This window comes from Corvus kubaryi, unplaced genomic scaffold, assembly GCF_017639235.1.
Source record: "Corvus kubaryi isolate FWS band 111438036 unplaced genomic scaffold, C.kubaryi_AGA036_p1.0 37396, whole genome shotgun sequence".
Classification (NCBI taxonomy): domain Eukaryota; kingdom Metazoa; phylum Chordata; class Aves; order Passeriformes; family Corvidae; genus Corvus; species Corvus kubaryi.
The window spans coordinates 15,341,603-15,365,500 of NW_024581135.1; the positions used below are offsets into that span (position 1 = coordinate 15,341,603).

General features: G+C 54.7%; 3 protein-coding genes across 6 annotated transcripts in view; 2 read left to right on the forward strand and 1 right to left on the reverse strand.

The window, feature by feature from the left end:
* CTDSP1 (CTD small phosphatase 1) overlaps window positions 1-4,620 on the forward strand; it is a 7,819-nt gene extending 3,199 nt beyond the window's left edge. Inside the window, exons 1-7 of one of the 3 annotated variants that reach the window (XM_042040451.1) lie at window positions 58-286; window positions 1,235-1,377; window positions 1,540-1,641; window positions 1,878-1,934; window positions 2,415-2,507; window positions 2,796-2,981; window positions 3,087-4,620. In XM_042040451.1, coding sequence (XP_041896385.1) covers window positions 73-286; window positions 1,235-1,377; window positions 1,540-1,641; window positions 1,878-1,934; window positions 2,415-2,507; window positions 2,796-2,981; window positions 3,087-3,215 — 924 coding nt within the window. In that variant the 5' untranslated portion in view covers window positions 58-72 and the 3' untranslated portion in view covers window positions 3,216-4,620. Of the gene's footprint in view, window positions 1-57; window positions 287-685; window positions 957-1,234; window positions 1,378-1,539; window positions 1,642-1,877; window positions 1,935-2,414; window positions 2,508-2,795; window positions 2,982-3,086 lie in introns of those variants that run through there. The other 2 variants (XM_042040449.1, XM_042040447.1) reach the window with 2 other exon arrangements.
* Window positions 4,621-4,724: 104 nt separating this feature from the next.
* Window positions 4,725-13,642, forward strand: VIL1 (villin 1). 2 transcript variants are annotated; one of them, XM_042040442.1, is made up of 20 exons: window positions 4,725-5,699; window positions 8,026-8,127; window positions 8,333-8,407; window positions 8,518-8,714; window positions 8,982-9,090; window positions 9,354-9,464; window positions 9,562-9,764; window positions 10,269-10,347; window positions 10,468-10,566; window positions 10,660-10,813; window positions 10,923-11,023; window positions 11,158-11,295; window positions 11,452-11,610; window positions 11,690-11,869; window positions 11,985-12,130; window positions 12,227-12,371; window positions 12,650-12,838; window positions 12,991-13,059; window positions 13,241-13,378; window positions 13,466-13,642. In XM_042040442.1, the coding sequence occupies exons 2-20, from the start codon at window positions 8,053-8,055 to the stop codon at window positions 13,577-13,579; spliced, it is 2,481 nt and encodes an 826-aa protein (XP_041896376.1). In that variant the 5' UTR covers window positions 4,725-5,699; window positions 8,026-8,052; the 3' UTR covers window positions 13,580-13,642. The 2 variants fall into 2 exon arrangements, with proteins under 2 accessions (XP_041896376.1, XP_041896377.1); XM_042040443.1 differs by lacking the exon at window positions 4,725-5,699 and adding an exon at window positions 6,952-7,031.
* Window positions 13,643-14,249: 607 nt separating this feature from the next.
* Window positions 14,250-23,898, reverse strand: part of USP37 (ubiquitin specific peptidase 37) — a 35,769-nt gene continuing 26,120 nt past the window's right edge. Inside the window, exons 20-24 of the mRNA XM_042040441.1 lie at window positions 22,190-22,250; window positions 19,927-20,042; window positions 18,990-19,059; window positions 18,333-18,471; window positions 14,250-17,741 (exon numbers count right to left, since the gene is read on the reverse strand). Of these exons, the coding sequence (XP_041896375.1) occupies window positions 17,654-17,741; window positions 18,333-18,471; window positions 18,990-19,059; window positions 19,927-20,042; window positions 22,190-22,250 (474 nt within the window). The 3' untranslated portion in view covers window positions 14,250-17,653. The remainder of the gene's footprint in view (window positions 17,742-18,332; window positions 18,472-18,989; window positions 19,060-19,926; window positions 20,043-22,189; window positions 22,251-23,898) is intronic.

The window sequence follows — 23,898 nt, forward strand, 5'->3', positions numbered from 1 at the left end:
TGTGCGGGAGAGGGGAGAGGGGGAGGTCCCCGGGGGGCTGGGGGCCTGCGGGGGCTGCTCCCGGAGGGTGTGATGAGCTGCGCGCCGCCTCAGCCCGCCCCCCTGCATCCCGCTGCCCAGGGCTCGGGAGATGCGCTGGGGCTGCAGCTCGGAGCAAGCGGGGCTGTCTGCACCCGCCCGGGCGCGGGGGGCCGTGGTCCGGCCCCCTCGGACCCCGCTGGTGCCCTGGAAGGCTCGGGGCGTTGCTCGGATTATCTGCGCTGTCTCCTCCGGAGCCGGGCGAGAGGTGCGCGCAGCGCTGGCGGGGAAACTGAGGCAGAAAGGGGGCCGAGCGCCGGGCACCCTGCTGCATCCCGGCGTCCCGTTCCCCGCGTCCCCTCCACCCCGCGAAGGGGGTTTGGCGGGGGCCGCTGCTCGTCCCCCCGGCCTGGGAACCTGCCAGGGCGGGGAGGAGCAAACGTGGGAACGGGCCCCGTCCCCAGTGGGGAGCTCCTGCCCCACGGGCTCCCCACTACGGGGCTCGGGGCCCTGGCCCGCCTGAAGGGGGGGCACAGCCAGGGCGGGGTGCAGCCCCGGCCCGGGCTGCGGCAGGACCCGACTCCGGGGCCGGTGGGGCTGGGGCTGCAGCCGTCGCGCTGCCCCTGGGGCACGGGGTGGGCAGGGGCAGCCCCCGCTGCCTCAGTTTCCCCTCGCTCCGCCAATGGCGACTGCGGGAACGGCGCCCAGGGGCGGGCGCTCCGCCCTGGTTGGCCTCTCGCCTCCGGTGCACTCGAGTCGGCCAATGAGACGAGGGAGTTGTCTGGAGGCGGGGAAAAGAAGGCGCGAAAGCCCCGCCTCCCTCGGAGAGGCCCCGCCCCCAGGGCCACCCCCGAGTGGGTCTGTGCCCCTCGGGGCGGGACAGCGGGGAGCCGCCCCGGACCCACGGCTGCCCCCGCGCTCAGCCCTGCGCCCTTGTTGTAGGGTCTCCAGCCACGCAGGGGGAGCCCGCGAGGGTCACTGGTGGGGTGGGATGTGCTGGGTGAGGGGCTGTGGGTGGTCACCAAGCACTCGTGTCAGCGACACTGCTCTGGCACCGTTGCTTGGTGGGGCAGGAAGGGCGGCCGGATGGGTGTCGGGGTCTGATAAGGGTGCAGGGGCTCTGGGGCAACACCCAGACGTGGGTCACTTGCCCCCCCCAGTGCTGTGCTGGGGGCACCCCCGGGGTGCCCCTCACCTCCCTTCTGTCCTCCTGCAGCTACCCAGACCCCCGCCAAGAAGCCTCGAAGCCGCAGCATCCTCCAGTCCCTTTTCTGCTGCCTGTGCCGCGATGAAGGGGAGCCCTGCACTGGCACCACTGGCGCCCCACTGCTGGTGGAGGAGAACGGAGCGCTGCCCAAGGTAACCCCACACCCCCAGCCTGGCACTGGAAGGGATGGGGCCTGCCATGCTCTGCGCATCCCCTGTGTGGCCAGGATGGGAGTGAGTGGTCACTTCTCCCAGTGTCCCCCTCTGAGTGGCCGCCTTGTTGCTACCCTGCTGACTCGTGTCCCCCTGCTGCAGGCTGCTGTCAAGCACCTCCTGCCCGAGATCAAGCCACAGGATGCCAGCAAGCTCTGCGTGGTCATTGACCTGGATGAGACCCTGGTGCACAGCTCCTTCAAGGTGGGAGACACCCTGGCCCACCCCACACCTCTTGCCACATGCTCCCCCACCTGCTCTGCCACCCCTTTCCCACAAAGTGATCCCTAGCACCCAGCACAGCCTGGCTGGGTCAGATGGGATGTTCCTGTGAGGGGGCTGCGGGGCTGGCAGGGGTGCATAGTGGGCAGACAGCGGCCAGCGTTTGGGCAGGGGGTGCCTGGCGTGCCCAGTGCTGATCCTGGTGTGCCCTTCCCCAGCCGGTGAACAACGCCGACTTCATCATTCCTGTGGAAATCGATGGCATCATGCACCAGGTAACAGCGGGATGGGTGCCTGGTGGGAGGGGGCATCATTCTACCTCCCCGAGGACCGGGAGGTGTCCCTGTGCTCTGCACCAAGGGGTAATGGGAGGTGTTGGGGTGCCAGGGTTGGCACGTTGCGGGGCAGAGGTGGGTGCCCCTCCTCCCGCTGGGCAGGGAAGTGAGGGGCGTCCTGGCATGGTGTCCTCCTGCAGTGGCCAGCCCCGGTTTCAAGTAATCCAGGATAGGCTGTGGTCTGGGCAGTCAGCCTGTTCTCGGTTACTTGGCTCTGGAGCCGGCCAGACGCTTCGCGCCGGGCATTCCTGTGGGGCCATGGCACCCCCCAGCCCGCACAGGCAGCCCCCACGAGGTGCAGCCAGGGAGCTACTTGCTGGCTGGGTGTGGGGACACAGGTGTCCCCTGGGGAGGGCATGCAGGTGCTAGGTGAGCCATAGCCCGTGCCAGCAGCGCGCTGCCCTCTGCCTGTGCCCGCAGGTCTACGTGCTCAAGCGGCCACACGTGGACGAGTTCCTGCAGCGCATGGGCGAGCTCTTCGAGTGTGTGCTCTTCACTGCCAGCCTGGCCAAGGTGGGTGCCCCTGACCCGCCCTGCCATCGCCCACCCCTTCCCAGACACCATCCGAGTGGCACAGCTCCCTTGCCTGCCCACCTGCAGGCATCACTGGCCTCTTGTTCCCTGTGTACCCACAGCCAGTGCCAGCACTGGGTGGCCTCCCTACCTGCCCCTCCAAGGCACTGGACAGGGAAACTGAGGCACAATGAGACCTGGCAGCAGTGGAGAGCTGGGTGCCGTTGTCACTGTGGCATGGGCAGGGGGGTGTGGTGTGTCATGGTGACGCCCCTCCTCTGCCTGCAGTATGCAGACCCCGTGGCTGACCTGCTGGATAAATGGGGGGCTTTCCGGGCACGACTTTTTCGGGAATCCTGCGTTTTCCATCGTGGCAACTACGTGAAGGACCTGAGCCGCCTGGGCCGCGACCTGCGCCGAATCATCATCGTGGACAACTCGCCCGCATCCTACATCTTCCACCCTGATAATGCTGTACGTACCCGCAGGGCAAGGCTGGGTGGGGTGTGGAGGTGGTGTGGCGGGGACCCTCTCTCAGCGCTGTCCTCTGTGCCACACTGTCCCCTGTGCCACCTGCAGGTGCCGGTGGCCTCCTGGTTCGATAACATGGCGGACACGGAACTGCTGGACCTGCTGCCCTTCTTTGAGCGGCTCAGCAAGGTGGAGGATGTGTACGCAGTGCTCAAGAAGCAGCGGACTAACAGCTAATGGCCCCCCCACCCTCCGGGTGCTGCGAAGGGGCACCACCGAGGGTGCCAGGTGCCTTATTCTGGGGGAGGGAGGGTCCCGGTGTGCCCCGCATTATCCTCCCCAGCCCCGGTGGGCGCGGGTGCCCTCCGTGCCTGCTGGTGGTGGGAGATGTGGGTGCCCCCGCCGGGAAGCTGGGTGCCCCCCTTCTCTGAGAAGGGGGACCATGGGTGACCCATGCCTTGCTGTGCTGAGGACCTGTTGGGGGGGGGTCCCATCCTCCCCCACTGTCCAGCCCCTGCCCCCTTCCCCCCCAACCTGTGTCCCCCCTCCCCAAAACGGTTCTCAGGTCCTTTTCCCCTCTGTCCCCCGACTGGGGAGGCGGGACGGGGTCAGCAGCTGCTGCTTTCCACTGCCTTTGGGAGGACTAGATCCCTCCATCCAGACTCTGCCTGCTGGGAGGCTGGTGGCCCTTGGCCCCTCTCTGCCGGGCTATGGGACAGGATAACACCTTGTCACCCTCCAAAAAAGCAGGGAGTCTTACTGGCCTTGGTGCATAGGGCTGCCACCATGCCCTTAACTCTGCCCTGGGTGCAGCTATCACCTCGCAGGGGGCATGTCCTTGCCTCTCTTCTTGCATACTGCCCCCACCTAGGGGTTGTGTTTTGCAGGGGCAGCCCAGCCTCAGGGCTGAGCCCCTGGGCACAAATGCCCTCCATGTGCCTTGGGACACCATGTCTCTGTGCCCTCTTCACCGTGCAAGGGTTGTGCGTGGAGGAGGCTCTTTATTCGCCCCCTCCAACCTCATTTTCTTCTCATTTTGGGGGGAGAGGTGGCCTCTCCCCCTCTCCAGTTACACTGTGTCACTGGGAGCCACTCTAGTCACCAATAAGGGAGTCCCTTCCCGTGGTGGGGGGCAGCCCCCCCCATATCCATCTGCAGCTTCACCAAAGGCTGCCACTTCTGGGAGAGAGGGACCCCCATACCAGCCTTAATGTGCCCCTCCCAGCCTTACCCCAGCCCCAGTCCCCCAGCTGGGATGGGGTGGGGGACACTGCAGCCCCCCTGTAGCCTGGGGTTACCCTGACCCCCGTGGGGTCGGACTCGTGCCAGCGTGTCTCCCAGCTTTGAGGGTCTGGGGGCTCTCAGGGAGGGTTTTTCTGCAGGGGGGAGGGGCTGAGCTCAGCCAGGCCTTTTTTAATGTCACAATATGGACAATGCCTCATATCTTTTTAGAGGGAAAAGCAACGGTTTCCCAAAAAAATCATGGGTGCCTTTTTACCGCTGTGCCAGCAAAGGGAGGGGGGCAGTATTTGAGGGGGGTGGGTTTGAGGAGTTTTAGCTTTCCGGTGCTGTTCAGCCGGCTCCTGCTGGCACTGCCCTGTTCCCAATGCTGTGGGTAAGCAGGGATCCCCCCAGCTCTGCCCACACCCCCTGCCCTGTGGTCGGGGGTGGGATGGGGGGTGGTGCAGCACAGCCCCCTGGATCCCTGCCAGCCCCAGCCTCGTCCTGCCCCGCCAGGAGGGTTGAACTCAGCACTTTATATTAGACAAGTCAAAGGGCGCCAGCGCAGCCGCTGCCCAGCGAGTGCCTGTGGGTGCTGCGGCACCCAAGGAGTACGGCCCCCACCTTGGGCACCCTTGGGAGGTCTGGGGGATGCAGAGGCGGCGGCGGGGGGCTGGGGAGGGCTGGGGTACCAGATCCAAGTGCCTTCATGTGATTAAAGCTGCCAAACCATCTTGGAAAGAGTACTCCTGAGTGTGTGCATGTGTGGGCACGGGTACATACCATGTGTGTGTCGCTAGTGGCTGTGCACAGTGCGGGGGACACGGAGCCCCCGGGATCGCCTGAGTCCCCTGGGAGTGGGGGATGCTGCAGGTCAGTGCTGGGGGAGCACCCTTGGGTTGCAGGGTTGAGGTGTCACCCCTTGTCTGGTGCCAAGGGGACACCCTCACGCTCGAGGACAGCCCCCCCGGGCTTCCTAACTCCTTCCCCCTTCTCCTGGGAAAAGGTCCCTGGTGCCACAGGGATGGTATCCTGCCTCTTAACAAGGAGGGGGTAAATTTACTGCGTAGGCTGTGCCCCCTCCCAGCTTTGAGACTTCAGATGAGTTTGCTCCAAAGAAGGTATCAGGCCTTCCCCATACAGACTGGGGGGCACTTGTGCGCCCCCCCCCCCCCCCCCAGTGCCCGGCAGTCTGCTGCCAACATGCAGGCACTGGGTTCCTGGGGGGGATGTCTCTTAGCTGCCCCCCTCCCCCGTGCCCTCATTGGCCCTGTGCCTCCCCTCATTAACGAAGTCTCTGTCCTCCCTGATGGCTGCACTAATTACTGAGTTCATTAGTGGCCCGGCTGGGGGGCCCGGGGAGGGGGTGAGCCCGCTGGGGCCGGCGTGGGGTCCCCTACCACTGTGCCGCACTGACGGATTCAGTCTCTGAGCAGAGGGCGACAGCGGCCACCCGGGTGTTCCACCCCACCCAAAACTCACTGGAGGTTTTGCACACAGGTAAGGGTCCCACGGGGACACTCGTGTGGGGTGCAGGAGGTAGGAGCTGGGTGGCACGTCTAGGGAGGTTTTGGGGGCCAAGGCAGTGGAGGGCAGAGCCCATCCCTGTGGCATCAGGACACCCCCTTGTTTGTGGCTGACACGCCCCCCCGTTCTGGTTCAGCCCGTTGTCATCGCTTCGGGGATCCTTGCAGGAGGGATCAGGCAGGATCTGGGGCTCGCTGCAGCCCAGGCCGGGGTTACGGGATGCCCGCAGTGCTTCTGACCAGGACTGCTGGCTCAGCAGGGCAGCCAAGATAAAGCTGCGGCAATCCCGCGGGGCTGGGGAAGAGATAAGAGCGGGACAGGAAGCCCGGGGACCTGCTTGCTGCTGACACCTGCACCTCCCACCTTTATGAACGCCGTGGTCATTCCCCAAAAGCACCTTCGGGCCTGGGAGCCACTTCAGTCCCTTCTCCTCTCTGTAAACATCGAGGGCATCACCAGATAGCAACCCTTGGGACTGGGGGCATAGGACAGGGCATAGGGCTTAGCTGTGACACCACTTTATGTCCCGTCCTGTCCCCCCAAGCCCCAGCCCCATGTCCCATCCCTGTACTCCCTTTCCATCCCCAAGAGAACCTTGGTGCTGCAGAGACCCCCAAGGCAGGAAGGCAAAGCCAGGAGTGACCAGGGATCTGCCTTCCAGCTGGGGTGTGAAACAGCCTGGGCACAGTCCCATAGGCAGGGTGGTGATGTGCCAGTCAGGGGGTGGGAAGGGGATGCCCCAGGAAGATGGTGCTGCTTTGCTGTCACTTTGTGGAACTTTTTCAGGGGGGAGGAGGCACCATAAAAAACACAATTTCCATGGTCTTAGTGCTCCATATTTGGGAGGGTTTGGGGATTTTAGGGTCTGGGGAGTGAAGAACAGTGGCAAAGCCCATCCTCGTGGCCTTAGGACACCTCTGATGCCCACGTGTCCTGATCCAGCCCATTGCTATCACTTTATGGAAGTTGGTGGGGTCCAAAAGAAAAAAATCCAGCATGGGCTCAATGCCAAGGGCCAAGAGGGGAACAGGCCGGGGGGGGGGGAGGGGGGCAGGGGAACCATCCTGGGCACAGCCAGTCTGTGGGCAGGGTGCAATAACACCTCGGGGGGAAACACCCCATGAGTAACGGGGCTCTTAGGTGCCACAAAGTCTTGGAGGGCTGTGGGGACCTTGACTCTGGGCTGTCCCTGCCCTTATATAGTGAGCATAGGCTGGGACATGAGGGAACAAAGGTCTCCTGGGTGCTGGCACCTGAGCACTCCACCTAGGTACACTCACCTGTCCGCTGAGCTCTGCAGGGAAGGTGAGGGGGCAGAGGGTGGGCATGGGGTGTAGGGTGAAGGGGCAGAGGGTGGGCATGGGGTGGACAGCACATCCCACGGCCACCATCACTCCTGACATCAGGGTAGCCTGGGGATGGGGCTTGGAGACCCACCTGAGCCCCACCTTGGGGCTGTGCTGTGGGGGTGCTGGGTCTGAGGGATGGAATGTGGGTGCTTTTGGAGCAGCATAGTGGGGCCAGGTAGGGTTTTGTAGGGCTGGGGAAGCAGAGACCTCCCCTCTGGGCAATGCCAGCATTCCCTGCCAGCCTCCAGCCGGGGCACATTGGGTGGCTTTGCCTGATGCCAGCTCCCTGGCCCCTCTGTCTGCTTGTGGGGAGCACTGTCAGCCTGGCAGAGATGGCTGTGGACAACCTTGGCAGCACTGGTACTCTCAGCACCCCTGTGGGGCCAGGATGTGCCCTCCGTGGGGGGCATGGATCTGCTGAGGGGTTTGGAAGCAGGGGGTCTGAAGCAGGCAGTGTATCTGTGTGTGTGTTGTGTGTGTAAGCAGTGCCATGTCATGCTGTTCCACTTCATGCCAAGCCGTGCCAGGACAAGGCTGAGCAGGGCCAGTTCCTGCCAGTCCTGGGGAGGAACAGGCCACTGTGCAGCAGTGTCACCCAGCTGCGGCTGCTGCACGGTGGGTGCCCTGTACAAGCCCTGTCCCATGATTGGAGACAGGGCAGGGCACTGGGGCGCTTACGGGACCGCGCACCTGTGCACCCTGAACCCCAGTACAGACCCATTAACTGCAGTGCCAGCCAAGCTGAGGGGATGGCAGCCACACCTGTGTGCCCACAGACCTGACACCACGGTGCTGGGGGTCCCCTCACCCCATGCAGCTCCGTACAGAGGGGGTTTAAAGCTGGGCTCTCTGCAGAGCAAGCAGGGAAGCAGATGGCACAGCAGGTTGGCTGTGTCCCAGCTCTTAATGACACTGCCAGCCATTAACGAGGGTGTTGCCGATGCTGGCAGGTCCCCTTGCCTGTGGTACCTGTCACCATGGTGGAGCTCAGCGCCAAAGTCACCAGGACATTGAACAAGACCACGCCGGGCATCCAGATATGGCGAATCGAGGTGGGGATGGGGCCGCATCACTGGGCTGCTTGGGGGGGTCTCTGTGAGGGAAGATCCTCCCTTTGTGTCCTCAGTACCTGGGTTTGGGGGTCTCAGTGCAGCACCCAGGGTTAAACCCAGCAGTGCTGGTGCTGGGGACAGTGGGTGCATGGGGCCGGGGTGGGGGGATTCCCCACCAGGGCTGATGTCTCCCTTCCTTCTGCAGAACATGGAGATGGTGCCAGTGCCCACCAAAAGCTACGGCAACTTCCACGAGGGGGATTGCTACGTCCTGCTGTCGGTAGGGCAGTCAGGGGTCACACAGGGAACTGGGAATGGGCTCTGCCCTGAGGGGGCAGGGAGGGGTGTCCTTGTCCAGGGGCTCTTCTAGCGGGGACCGGTGTCCTGCAGACGCGCAAGTCTGGGAGCAACTTCAGCTATGACATCCACTACTGGCTGGGCAAGGAGTCAAGCCAGGATGAGCAGGGGGCAGCTGCCATCTACACCACCCAGATGGATGATCACCTGGGCTCAGTGGCCGTGCAGCACCGTGAGGTCCAGGGACACGAGAGTGAGACCTTCCGCACCTACTTCAAGCATGGACTCATGTATGTCGGTCGCCCCTGGGGACCAGCTCCCATGGTGGGTGACAGTGGGGAGGGGTCCTGTGGAGACATCCCCAGTGGGGATGGGACAGCTCTGTGTCAGTGAGGTGGGGGAGGAAGGAGGAGGATCTGGAGCTGGGCTCCATCTATCCATTACCACGTGTGTGGATGGGGGTCCCCGAACACCTCCCTGTGCACAGAGGTGGGAGGGAGATTCCAGTGGTGTGAGGAGGGGGACCCAGGGGTGACACCATGTCTGTCCCCTCCCAGCTATAAGAAGGGTGGGGTGGCCTCAGGCATGAAGCATGTGGAGACAAACACCTACAACGTCCAGCGACTGCTGCATGTGAAGGGCAAGAAGAACGTGGTGGCAGGAGAGGTGAGTCATGGGATGTGTGGAGTCTGGATCAGGATCAGGCCAGAGCTCCCCCAAGACACAGCTGCCTTCAAGCAGGGCACAGTGGGTGTGGGATGATGCTGCCTTGCCTTAGGAGCAACCGCTCCCCAAGAAGTCCCTCTCAGGGTAGGGAGGAGGAATATGGGCTGGAGGCCTGTATTCCTGAGTGAGTGGGGCTGCAAAGCCATGGGGACCCAGTGTTCTGCTGCTTGACACCCCCCCTTCCCAATCCCATCTTGCTGCAGGTGGAGATGAGCTGGAAAAGCTTCAACAGAGGGGATGTGTTCCTGCTGGACCTGGGCCAGCTCATCATCCAGTGGAATGGCCCTGAGAGCAACCGCAACGAGAGGCTGAGGGTATGGCCAGGGGGTCCCAATGTCCCCTCCTGGAGTAAGGGGGGTCACCAGCCACCCCCTTCCTGATCTGGGCTTATCCCTTCTCCCCTGGCTGCAGGCAATGACCCTGGCCAAGGATATCCGGGACCGGGAACGTGGGGGCCGTGCAAAGGTGGGCGTAGTGGATGGTGAGGATGAGGATGCTTCACCGGGACTCATGAAGATCCTTAAGCATGTGCTGGGTGAGAAGAGGGACATCCAGCCAGCCATCCCTGATGACAAAGTGGACCAGATTCTCAAGTCCTCCCTCAAGCTCTACCAGTGAGTTCTTCGGGTGGGTTACCCATGGGGGCATTTTCCATGGTGCCAGAGGGAGCCAGCAGCCATCTCTGCTGTGTCACACAGCACCCAGCCCCATGGACAGACACCAAGAAAAGGTCAAGACCACAGTGGGGGTGGGGATAGGTCCTTTGGGTGCCATTGGAGCAAGAGGGATCCCTGGTGCCAAGAGGATTGGTGCCCAATAGAGATGCTCATGCAAGCATCACCCTTAGATGCTGTGGCAATGCCCCTCAGTAGCCCCATAACATCTGACACCCATCTGTCCCTCCCTGTGGCCATGAGTGAGCTGCCTGGCAGGGCAAGCTACAAACCAAGTTGCCACCACGGCACAGCAAGAGAGTCCCTGGGCACCACCTCTGCCATGATCTGGCTGGGAAGGGGATGGGGAGGGGACACCCCCTCTAAACCCTACCACCCTGTAATGGGGATGGGGTTTTCCAACCCATTTTCTAACCCTTTTTTCCTCTCTTTTTCTCCTGTCAGCGTCTCCAATGCCAGCGGGAACTTGGTCGTACAGGAGGTGGCAATTCAACCCCTATCTCAAGACATGCTCCTGCATGAGGTCTGTCACCCATGGCTTGCTTGGGGGTGCCCAATTTCCTTGGCAGCTTTAATCCTTCAAAAGCCAAATTTGGTGGACTTTGCCTAAAGTCCTAATTTCTATTGTTGCCCCTTCTCCAAGGACTGCTACATCCTTGATCAAGGAGGTACCAGGATCTTCGTCTGGAAGGGCAAGAATGCCAACAAGGAGGAGAAGCAGCAGGCGATGAGCAGGGCGCTGGTGGGTGCTGGGTTAGGTGCTTGTGGGACAGCCTGACTGCTCCCTGGGGTGCCAGGCACTCCACGCCCACGCTCTGTGTTTGGGTCTCACCAGGGCTTCATCAAAGCCAAGAACTACCCAGACAGCACCAGCGTGGAAACAGAGAATGATGGGTCCGAGTCAGCTGTCTTCAGGCAGCTCTTCCAAAAATGGACTCTCCCCAACCAGAGCAGTGGGTTGGGCAAGACCCACACTGTGGGCAAAGTGGGTGAGTGTCTCCTTCCAATGTGGCAGGACTTCTTGGATTGGGATGGGTGGGCTGTGGGGAGCCCCTATGGCCAGAGGGATTTGGCTCACCCCTCTGCCCTTCCCCATAGCCAAGGTGGAGCAGGTGAAGTTTGATGCCACGACACTGCACGCCAAGCCCCAGGTGGCTGCCCAGCAGAAGATGGTGGATGATGGATCTGGAGAAGTGGAGGTAGGGTGGCCATGGAAGAATGTGGGACCCTCCCAGGCACGCCCTTTGCTGTACCAGGGGATGGTGTGGGGTCCAGGGTATGCAGGGCAGGAGGATGCACCAACCCTGACAGCAGTATATCCCTGTCCCACCAGGTCTGGCGCGTGGAGAACAATGAACTGGTGCCCGTAGAGAAGAAGTGGCTGGGCCATTTCTATGGCGGGGACTGCTACCTGCTGCTCTACACCTATTTTGTGGGGCCCAAGGTGAACCGCATCATCTACCTCTGGCAGGTGAGACCTCCAGGTCACTGTCCGATGGGTGGGGGACAGGGGTGTACCTCCCTGGACTGGGGGTGCTCTGCCCCTGGGGAGCACCACGAGAGTTGCCTTTTCCCAAGAGGGAAAGGGGGGCTGAGATGGGTGCTGAGCCCCCTCTGCCCTGCCCAGGGCCGCCAAGCCAGCACGGATGAGCTGGCCGCCTCTGCCTACCATGCCGTCGCCCTGGACCAGAAGTACAACAACGAGCCCGTGCAGATCCGCGTCACCATGGGCAAGGAGCCAGCCCATCTGATGGCCATCTTCAAGGGCAAGATGGTGGTGTACGCGGTGAGCACAGGGCTGCTGGGGCATGTGCAGGCGAGTGAGACCATGGCACTGGTGGTGACCTCCTGTCCCTGTCCCCCAGGGTGGCACATCACGGGCAGGCAGCACGGAGCCCACACCCTCCACCCGCCTCTTCCAAGTGCACGGCACCAACGAGTACAACACCAAGGCCTTCGAGGTGCCCGTCCGCGCCTCCTCCCTCAACTCCAATGACGTCTTTGTGCTCAAAACCCCCAGCTCCTGCTACCTCTGGTATGGGAAGGTGGGTATTGCCGGGCACTGACATGGGTGCTGCCACCCCCAAAAGAAGTGTCCCCACCTCCTCTTCCTCCTCTTTGGCCTGGGCCAGTGACAGAGCAGCTGTGCTTGCTTGGCAGGGCTGCAGCGGGGATGAACGTGAGATGGCCAAGGCTGTGGCCGACATAATCTCCAAGATGGAGAAGCCAGTGGTTGCAGAAGGACAGGAACCACCTGAGTTCTGGCTGGCCCTGGGGGGCAAGTCCCAATATGCCAGCAGCAAGAGGTACCAGTCTTGTCCCTACCCACATCCAGGGGTAAGATGGGCCACCAGTTCCCAACCAAGGGTGAGCCTCATTCCCATCACATTGACCCCTCTCAGGCTGCAGGACGAGAACCCCTCTGTGTCCCCCCGACTCTTTGAGTGCTCCAACAAGACAGGCACCTTCTTGGCCACGGAGATCATAGACTTCACCCAGGATGACCTGGACGAGAATGATGTTTACCTACTAGACGCCTGGGACCAGGTGAGCTGGGGGATCGTGGAGTGGGGGACAGACCTTTGATCCCACAAGCTGATGTTCCCAGGGTTGGAGGACCTGCATCAGCCACAGTTGGTGGGTTGGGAGGCTGGAAACCTGCCTATACGTGGCCCCATGATGTTTTTTTCCAGCATTCTTGCTCCAGGGAATGCTGAGGATGGACTCCCAGTGTTCTTCCCCAGGGACAGGGCCCATGTGCCTCCAACCATGGCCCCAGAGGGCTCCATCTCACCCCAGTGGTGGACATGGTAACCTTATTGCAGGTTTTCTTCTGGATTGGGAAAGGCGCCAATGAGGCAGAGAAGGAGGCGGCAGCAGTGATGGCACAGGAGTACCTGCGGAGCCATCCCAGTGGGCGTGACCTTGACACCCCCATCATTGTGGTGAAGCAGGGTTATGAGCCCCCCACCTTCACCGGCTGGTTCCTGGCCTGGGACCCTCTCAACTGGGACGTGAGTCATGGAGGGGGTTTGAAAGACCAGGGACTCCCTTTCAGATGGGACCAGATGTGGGTCTGGCCTCACAAGCATCTCCAGGGTGTGGGCAGCAGCTTGCCTGACCCCTGCCCCTGCTGAGGGGCTGAGCACTTTTATCTCCTTCCCAGGACAAGAAATCCTATGAGACGCTGCGAGCTGAGCTGGGTGATGACAGCAGCTTTGGGGAGCTCACCTCAGTAAGTGGCACAAGGAGAAGGACAACTGGGCTGGGTGGGGGCACAGAAAGCCCCCCCATCCCCTTGGCAGGGTGCCAGGAGGAGCTGCAAGGACAGATTCTCTAGTGAGCAGGCACCTGGAGCCAGCCTGGTGCCTGCATGCCCAGGCCAGGCCCTGACATGACTCTGCAACCCCCATTAGGTGCTCACATCCAAGCAAGAGGTCTTCACTGCCTCCACCACCCTCGTCCCCACCAAACTGGAGACCTTCCCGTTGGATGTGCTGGTGAACACCTCAGCCGAGGACCTGCCCTGTGGTGTGGATCCCAGCAGGAAGGAGGTAAGCTGAGGCCAGGGAGCTGGTGGAAGGGGAGACAGGGAAAGCCCCCCCCAGTTCTTCAGCTCAGCTTCCTTTGTCTGGCCCCAGGACCACCTCTCTGATGGGGACTTCCAGGCTGTTTTTGGCATGAACCGCTCCGCCTTCAGCAACCTGCCCTTGTGGAAACAACAGAAGCTCAAGAAGGACAAAGGACTCTTCTAGGGCAGGAGCCTGGGCCCAGGGACAATCCCAGCTTTTTAGTAAATAAAATTAATTTTAAAAACAGGCCTGTGGTCTCTCCCCTCCAACCCCAGGGCCTAGCCCCAAATGTGGGGGTTATTTGGTAAAGAGCTAGCACAGAGGAAGACACAGGTCTTGACTGGGCACCAGCAGCACAGGGAAGGACCCTCAACTCCTTTCCCCTGAGGCCTTCTTTTGTCCTTGCTGCGCTCAGAGGTGAGGCACAGGCTGGGCATGCTCAGGGAGCCAGGACTCTCCCATCCCGGCACCTGCAGCTCCAGGCTAAAGGTCCAGTATACAGCTGGAGCCACTCCCTCCCTTATCACCTGAACTGCAGTAAATACGTGTGGTACCAAAGGTAAATGAGGGGACAGTGTATCTGTGGGGACACACACCAGGGAGCACTTGTCCTTGACCCAGGAGGGGAGGAGGGCATCTCCCTTCTACTTGGGCTCTACAGGGATGCTGAGAGGCACTGGGGTGTTGCCCATGGGGACATATCGCTGTCAGGGGAGCCAGGATGGACGTGTGCTGAGGGGCACTGAACACACACAGGATGCTCCCAGGCAACCGAGCAAAGTCCCAATGCAAAAGGGGAGGCGAAGGTGTAGTGCCCATTGAGAGCCAGCAGAAATAAGATTCCAAATCAATAGAGGGTTAATAAAGAGGTTTTAATTTCACAAAAATCTATCTACACATCATTTAAAAACGGGCAGGGGGAACCCAAGAGCAAAAATTATAAAGAAGAGAGAGGAACAGGTCTGCTAAAACACAGAGAAAAGCACTGCTCCACATCAACAGTGTAAAGAACCAGAAAGTCAGGGTGCAGGCAGAAGTCAGCGGCAGGGAAGGCTGGAGTCTGGCAGCAAAACCACATGGACAGCAGCTGCCAGGGGTCCTGCACCCCTTTTTCTCTCTTTGGCGGGCGATTACAGGGATAATTAGCTCCATTAAAAACAAAGCAGATGAGTTTTTCCCAGCCTCCTCCCCGGAGCACGACATTCCCCGCGTGCCTCGTGCCAGGGTGAAGCGCAGCAGGAAGCCCTGAGCTGGCGATCAGCTCTTCCTCGGCTGCAGAAGGGCAGGAAGATGCGCGGGCAGATCTTATCTGTGCTGCACTGGGCGGGGGGGGGGGGGGAAGAGCAGGCCGAGGCCACAGGTGTTGCAGAGCTCCGCTCTCTCCTCCCGTCAGTCCCACTCTGCTGCTCTGGTTGGGAAACCAGTCCTTGCTTTGCAAAGGCTCTTTATGCAGCCCCGCTGGCCAGGGCTCCCCAGGGACCCGCACACAAGCTCCAGTTCATTGACACAAAAGCTCTGCCCCTCTCAGATTAGGGGTGTAAATCAAGAGCAAATTATTGCAGTCAGACAACAGAGGGACGAGAGGAACAGAGGGACGGGAGTTCCTTGAGTTTCTGTGCTGAATCACACTTGTACTAAGCTAGGTTGATTCAGAAGTGGGTAAATGTTTAACTGAGGAAGAGCTAGTACATGTTCAGGGCCCACAACTAAGCTTCACCTACCTATACCCAAGGACAGGTATCCCACATGGAAGGGCCAACCTTACTGACCTTTCTGCTGCAACAGTGTGAGCAGTGGGAATGACACAACTGATGGGCAGCACATCTTTTGAGGATTACACACCGATCATCCTCCCCACCGCTCTTGGGCAGGGAAAAAACTGGCTTCTGCAAGGAAGGGACTCTGTGGACACTCCTGCCCAGGTGAAGGTGCAATTGAACTGCTGTATGCCAAACAAAAAAGCTTAAATTACAGTATATGTCTGCAAATTCTTAATGACTAGAATAACAAGCAAGAACTTTTCATAAAACAAGGAACACTGGTTTCAAGCATCAGCTTTTGCACCTTGATCCAAACAAAACTGGTTTTAAACAAAAGTTACTGCACTGAAAAATCAGGCCATGTTTGCTTTTATTATAAATTAACTGGAGTGCAGCACCTTGTAAAAACAACCTTGCCACCCAAAAAAGCAGAGCTGACTTCTGATACTACAGGAATACCAGTTATTTACAGCACAAGCATAGGATGTGCTTGGGGAAAACAGGTTTGCCCTCTGGACGGAGCAGTCCATCACATTCGCAGGGCAATCAGTTCAAAGGACAACTCCCACGTCACCACCTCTTCCCACTGCCCAGAATTCGACCAAAATTAGTATTGACAATAGAAAAGTATAATGCTTTGTAATAAATTAACACACACACCCCCCTTGGGCTGCATCTCACCAGATAAACACTCTGGCAAGTCTACAACCAAACCTTTGCTCCTGGCTCAGAGACCAGGAAGATGCCACCATGACCAGGACCCCTGTGCTTGTCCCAACCTGGGAAGCGGGAGGGAGGTCAGTCTTCACCCCACCAGGGTTCCCCAAGTGTTCAGGGTGGGGAGGACACCGACGCCATCACTCGCTGTCGCTTGCTGCTGCACACACATGTGGGAAGAGGTCCCTGAGGCAGCGCCCTGCCAGCCTGCCAGGATAAGCTCTAGTGTGGAAGTGCCCGTGAAAGGTGCCTGCTGTCTCTTAAATCGATGGTTTTGTCTGCTTTGCTGCAGCCGATTTATTCCTGAGAAACTCTTAATGATAGTTTAAAAAACTCAGAAACTATCGCAACGGCAAAAAAGGTGATTTTCTTCTTTTTTTTTCCTTAAGGAAGTCTTTCACCTCTAAAACTCAGGCTGCAAAAATCAGAACTAGAGGCCAAAACAAGAGCAACTACTCTGCTTACAGCAACAACTTCTCTGAAATGAAGAAATGTCAGTGAAAGGAAACATCTGCCCCTGCTAATTAGTGCAAAGGTGCTGAAAAAAAATGAACTTAATAGGCCTCTCCCCCCACTGCTGAAACAAGCTATAAAAGGAGCATCATGCTTCTAAACCCAGCAGAAAGCATCACTTCTTCCTAACCATGTTCTGTTAATGCTGAACAAGGGCCTTCCGAAAGCTTTCCACCTGGTTTAGTTTCACAGTTTGAGCACTCTGCACTCCTCAGAGAGGAGAATGGAGGCATGGCTGCAGTGCAGAGCCTCTTACCCTGGGGTGACGTAAGACCATGGCAAGACCACAGTTCAATCACAGAGCAGTTCAAGTGCCAGGTGCTGCACAGGAAGGGTAACGCCAGAACGCTCTTTGCCCCCCAGAATATGCAAAGAAGCTGTGCTCACCTCCTGCCACTGCTGTTTGCTCCACGTACTCAGCTATCCCAGAGTCACATCAGAGCAGCCCTAAGCAACACAACTCCAGTGTGAAACACGGCACACCCAATGAGAAACCTCGCCTCTCCAAACGGCACTGATGCAACAACCTCATGGAGAAAATGCAATCAAATAACAGAACTTGTAAAACAAAAGAAATCACATATATAATCTCATGCCTAAATGAGGATGACAGTGAATGGTGTAAAAAAACAACAGAGCTGCCACCAGGTATCAATACATTCCACAGCACCGACAGTTTGTTTCCTGGAACCGCATGTAAATAGCGGAGCGCTTACAAACCCATGAATGTCACAACGCATCAGCTTGAGTGATTCCAAAATGCCTGTTAGCCAGATGACTGGCAAGAGCCTGCTCAGTGATCTGGCTTTCCAGTGAATATTACTAACACAACACACGCCAGGTTACAGTCTATTGCTTAAATTGCTCTTGGAGAAAAGAAAAAAAAGCGCCGAGTGATATGTAAATCTTCGCCACTCACGCCTCACATGTGAATGGGCTTTTAAAGTCGAGTCTCTTTTTGCACTATTTTTTAAACCAGTTTATGAGCAGCTGTAGTCTTGTGACTTGTTACAACTCTTTAAGGCTCCATGCTGACAAAATTATTTGAGAAACATTAAAAATTTCACCACAGGAGGATCTCTCTGGATGTCAACGTTTAAACACGTAGTTCAGGCCCAGGACTTGCACAGATGGTTCAACAAACCAAGCGTCCCATATTTCTACCTTTTGTCTCATGTTTTGGCCCTGAGCTGTTTGTTACTCCTGCATGTCTGGCACAAGTTCAGAATCTTCCTTGCTCCTCAGGAGGAACAAGGTGTTCTATTCTTCACAGAGGCTGACGAACTGATCTTCCTACTTCCATGCTAAGTGGCTGTGCATTCTTTTCCGTTTCTAGTAACTCATCGAAGATATCCCTAGAACAGAAGGAAAGACCAACAGTGAAACTTTTGTACAATGACAAACCACTACGTAAGACAGCCCTGAGGGAACCAGCAACTGGATTTGCTCCACAAACTCAAGTGTCACAGATCCTGGCAAAGAGAGACGTCTTATCTGACATCTCCAAGCACTAGTAAAGACAGAAGAGAGGGGACAAACCTTCTTCAGTTCCGTGTGCCTGAAAATACATGATTTCTACCTACAAACCTCATTTTGTCTGTGTCCTGAGGTGACCATGGCTGCAATAACACAACTGTTAGGAGCAGGGGTAAGGGCATTTACAAATATCACAGCACTTAAGGAAAAAACCCAAGCTCTATTATGATTCCTGGTGCAACACATGCACTGAGACACTGAATCTCATTCTTAAAATACAATTTAACGTATTTGTTAAAACACTATGTATTACTGACGTACAGTCCCACACCTCTGAACTAAGAGCACTTCAATTTTGTCATTCTGGAGGTATTTTTCATCCCAGCAGAGGACCAGAGGAAGAAGAGAAGCCCACTTCTCTTCACAATCAGTAGGTAATTTCTAGCACCAGAATTCCCCAAGACACCTACTTGTGCATGTAGAAGAAGATGTATCCACTTCGGTCTCTGTCACACTGAACAGTGGTCTCTAGAGTTCTAGACACTTCCAGGTCGTTGTAGGTGAACCAGGACTGCTTCTTGATATCATAGACATCACTGATATAATGACCTTAACAACAGAGAATCACAGAATGGTTTGGGTTGGAAGGGACCTCAGAGGTCATCCTGTTCCAAACTGCCTGCCATGGGCAGGGACACCTTCCACTACTCCAGGTTGCCCAGAGCCCTATCCAACCTGGCTTTGAACACTTCTGGGAATGGGGCAGCAGCCACAACTTCTCTGCACACCTTTACATGCTGCACTTTGACCAGGGAGCTGGGTAGCTAGGTACCCCAGTCCAGCCACCTATGTCAGATTTAAAGGCTAAAAGACCCTTAAGATCCCGGTCCCTCAATCAGCTGGTAACAAGCACAAGCAGTTCTACGCAGCCCATAAGCTGTACATTTCCTACATGCCATAGTTACACACCATGACATTCCCAACCTGCTCCCCCATCAGCAAGTCATGACAGAAGACTTGCTTTGCTGCCTGAATTCTTCCCTATAAATAATTCTGCTATGGTAATTCTGTATTACAGATTTTTCAAGCTAGGTAAGAGATGAAGAATAAAATGTGGCATCTTTTACCTGAAGATGATGTGCTTCCAATATGGCTGACGATGCTGATGAGACGATAGGAGTGAGGAAGCTCTCCTGTCTGGGGGGAAAAAAAAGTACAATTAAAGCTTTCAGGCATTCTTTTTTTCTCCACATAGCTTATGGACAAGATGATTTATACCTGTGATATCAACTTTTGGCTACTGTATTCAAAGCTGCAACCCAATGAAGGATTACAGAAACAGAACCCTGGTTCACACCAAACAAGGAGTCCTTCCAGAAGTGGGAAATGTCTATTTAATCTATCAGAAAGCCAGTGAAGGAGCCTTTCTGACCTCAGAACAGATGCTGACATGAGCTCTACACCGCAAAGTTTTCTAAACAACCATTTCCTGACCAACTTCCACTGATGTCAGAATTAATCCAGCAAATAAACAGAAAAGCCAAAAAGGAACACCATGCTTACTTCTGAAATATCAAAGACACGCCATTGATAATGGTACACAAATTCTACAGCTAATACTGGATATGTAGCCCAAATTCTCTTGTTCTGCACCTGTAATGTCAGTGGACAACACCCTCTTCAAATGCAGGAAACATGCTCTATCTATTCACTGGCTTTTGACACTTTATTTTTTAATCCTCTCTTGACCAGGAAATGTTACTTACAGAGTTCACTAACAATACTCTTTAAGAGTTTCTTAGAGAAACTCAGAAGGTCTCTGCAGCTGTCTGTTTTTTAGGTTTTTTTTTTTTTTTTTTTTTTGAGTTTTGTTTGCTTTGGTTTTGGTTGGGTTTTTTTTGTAATTAAAGTAACACAGTAAGACTTACAGATAGAAAATTTTCCATGTTTTCACTTCTGAATATAAAGACCTTTCTAGCCTCTACATCTGCTCTGTAAAACTACCTTCAATACTATAAAGAATAGCTATATTTCTTATTTGGCTTTTGAAATCATGGATCACACCTCAGCATTTCTTTTCAGCTCTTCTGCTTCAGCTTCTGAATACTCCATGTCAAGCACATCCTCATTCCCAGAGTCTTCATCAGAGCCAACGCTGTCCAGGAGAGAGCTGTTAAACTCTAGATAGCAAGGAAACAATGATAACTGCGTGAGAAGCTGTGGACCACACAGGAATTCACAACAGGCTGAGGTCTATCTACCCACCTAAATAGGCGTAATAAAATTTCAAGCTTAATTTTCAAAGAAAACAGGGGATACTGGAATTTCCAAATAAAAGCTCTTTCCCTTTTCCAACTTGTCAGAGCAACAGTTAAGTATCTTGGAATTAATTTTAGCACCATCTCCCTCATACTTTTCCAAAAGGGCACTATGGCAATGACAGCTGGCTGATAAAAGAGTAGTTAACACCCAACTGGCTCTGGAGCACCAGTGGGCTGCTGACAGGACAGACAGCAAAAGAAGGACAGCCAGTCTGGTCAGTGAACTGCGAGTTCCTGCAACAAGAAGCTATGGATTACAGTTTTAACTATAAGTTGCATTAACAAAGTGCATTTTTGAATTAAAACTGGCTTCAAAATGTGACTGCTGGCAGCAGGCATCTTTTCATTGTTTTCCATGGTAAGAAGGCTGCTAACCACAGGAACTTCCAGTTTGCTTGGCTGAGCAAAATGCACACAGCTTTCTGTAAAGAGCCGGAAGGCACCACTGCTCCCTGTACACGCTGTTCCAAACTTCCCGGGGTTCTGCAGCTACCCAACTAATTTAAGATTTTGTACAGTACTCATTAGGAGAAGTAGCTATGTTTTCGCCAGCGAAATTAAAGCTATGGAGTCCCGGGTGGATGAGAAGTTGAGATTAACAGGACATTGCTTAGGAATTTTTTCTGCTCTGTTTTTAAGAGACTATCACACTAGCTGTGATGGAGATGTTTTGCCAAAGAGATTCTCACACTGCTTGTCCTGTTAAATCATCAGTCACTGGATTAGTATAATCTTGGGAAGTTTATAGATGATTCCCTTGCTTAACTGGGAATCCTTTACTGCTGCTTTCCACACTTATCTGGGCTATAAGGTAGACTACAGCCTAGAAACACAGCCACTTTGGTAGGTCTCTGCATGAAGCACCTGCCACAGGCATTGCTAAATGCCACTTCACCAGTGGTGCCAGGATGACTGCTGGTTCTTTGGTTCCAGCATCCATGGGATCCCTCCTAAGACAAATGCTACCAGCTCTGCATTCGAGACTAAGTTCATCTCCTTGAACAACTGCTTCCTGATGCCTTACAAACAAGACAGTAGCAAGGAAATGCTTGTGTTTAGGTCAAGCAACTGCAAATCAAGGGGACAAAGAATTTCTAGCCTTGAATTCTTCCTGGATATGAATCAGGGAAAACCCAACAGGGACTGGTCACTCAGTCTGCCAGAGCTCAGGGTGAGGGATGCCTAAACAGCATTCAATTTACTCCCCTTCAGAAGCTGACACAGGTTCATCCAGTAACAACTGAGGGCCTTTAAAAGGCCCTGAGCAACCACAAGTATCTTAACACAATACTTTATTATCCCTCCCTCTCCCTCTTTGGAGCAGGAATTTTCTCTCGGTTATGCTTTGCTCTGCCAGATTGTATGAAATCACTCGCATGCCAGCCTCACACAAACGTTGAGCAGTGCCTGAGGCCGCCTACAGCACTGTCTGGATTTGGAGGAGATAGATAGTATGTTTTGGGTCCTTTTCTTCACCCCCAACAGCTATACCTTGCAGTGAGGTCTGTCTCCCTCCCATCCCCTATCTGACAGATACAGCACTGATTCATTTTCCCAAGCAAGGCCAGGGCATTCATTAATCAGCACTAAAATACCAATGCAAGTAACAATCCTTATGTTCTGACTAGGGCCAGGAGCATGCTGGCTTTTGCAGGGAATGCGAAGTTTCAAGATCCATTGTGCTTTCTCTAAGTTAATATTATGCATTATTGTATATTATATGTGGTTCATATAATATATTACACATACCTCTCTAGATATCTCTATATCTAAGTAAAAACTCAAGAGACTGAAGTAAGTAATTTTTCAGATTAAGTTTTTCCTGGCATTTGCTTTCACAACCAAGAACAAGAAAAACTGACCTTGAGTGCAGCCAAACACAACAAAGCACACACCAAAAGAACATGAATCCCAGCTGTCTTACTGACAGTCAGGAGCTGCACTCATACACACATAACAATTTCCTCTCAAAAGCTACATACTGGAAGAACTTAAATAAGTTTCACCTTGTAGACTTAATTCCGTGGCTCGTTTGAGGTCATCATCCTCTTTCTGTTCTCGTGCCTCCTAACGGGGAGAGAACAAAACTTAGCTCATTGAGACATTTCACTGTTTAAAATTCTTGTGGTGCTCTTTTTCCATTGAAACTGTGCTGCTCTGGTTTCTACAACAAACTTGACATTGTAAATTAAAGGTTCCATGTGAAGGAATGTTTGCAACCAGCGAGAGTCCAATGTTCCCGTGCAACAGAACCTGGGACAAACCTTCATTAAGGCTTGTCAAAGCTCCTGAAGTTTGGTATGCAGCAGAGCGAGCCTCCACTAACACCGAATGCTTTCCCTGGATCATTAATTTGAAAAGCATCTGAATGAATTTGCAACCCTTTGCTCAGGAAAGCTGTCACTTACACACAAAGCTCCTCACACTTCGGCAAAATTTAGTCTACTTCTGACCAAAGCCAGCTGAGGACATGGTCATTAAATCCTGACAGATTTTGTTATTTTTAAGCCATTTGAAAATAGAGCCAGTGGTTCTATGTAACAGGTGTAATCCACAAAGGCAGGATGCAAAAAGACACCACTAAACAACCAGGTATTAAAAATATTACCATGACCAAGTAGCAAAGAAACCTCAATTCAACCAACACTTCCAATGTTTGGATAATATTCTGCCCCTGTTCCTCCCACCACTCTTGAAAGCCCAGAGCTACAGCAAGCCAGACAATATTTAATGAGCTGGCTTCTTAATTCAGGGTTTGAGTGCTTTCTGCACACCTGAATGCAGCACCCCAGCTATGTATTTCAAATCGAGATAACCACAGCTACCACATTTCCATGCCCAAATCATTAGAACAGCAGATTTTTGCTTCAGAACTGTAGCAGAAACACACTCAAAGGGCAGTTTTACATTATTAGCATGAGGCCTTTTATCTCGCTATTTCTAAAGGATTTGGGAATCTTTGTTAAACTAGTCGGCACTGCTGAATCAAAGCTACATCTGGCATGGAACATACCAACCAGCACCTCATAATGAGTAATGGGAGAGAAAAATCCAAGAGCCATGGAAACATCAGATCTCATAAGGAAAACCATGACAGCTTTGGTATTAATAGAGAGCAGACAAGGGCACCTATTTAAAGAAAGACCTGGCTAAGTGCTTGCTTTATTCTCAGCAGCTTGGTTAAACTTGCAGAAATCAGCTACAGGTCTTGCAATTCAAGTGGAATACAGACAGCACACAACTCAAGAACCCCATTCTTTCCAAGCCTACTTTAAAGGACTTATTTTAGACTAAATTACTTGGGATCCTTTTTCCACTTTACTGACAGGGAAGGATCACATAAATGCTCAGTTCCTATATTCTTCACTAAGCATCCCCTACTCGCTAGCACCAGAGACATAGCTAGGATAGACACATCTTCAACCTGACCTGACATGGCCATTCTTAGCCTTGGCTTTGAAACCTGCCTCTTTCACTGAGTCTTGACAGGACACACTGCAAGAAGCAACTGCCAGGGAAGTTAAAGGTGGGCAGGCTTCTTGATGACAGAGAGGAAGAGTTTAGTTCAGGTTATCATAGTTTTTAATATAATGCGACAAACCAGTGTAACAAAAGCACGTGAGGAGCTTTGAGAAATCTATGGGTCTGTGATGTGATGAACAGTTTTCAAAGCACATACAAAATGTGCCCAGATGTATCAAGTGTCATCACTCTA

Coding starts and splice junctions, on each gene's coding strand:
- VIL1 (XM_042040442.1), top strand. CDS start 8,053: ATGGTGGAGCTCAGCGCCAAAGTCACCAGGACATTGAACAAGACCACG. Junction 9,091..9,353: donor AGAACGTGGTGGCAGGAGAG/GTGAGTCATGGG, acceptor ATCTTGCTGCAG/GTGGAGATGAGCTGGAAAAG. Junction 11,296..11,451: donor GCATCATCTACCTCTGGCAG/GTGAGACCTCCA, acceptor TGCCCTGCCCAG/GGCCGCCAAGCCAGCACGGA.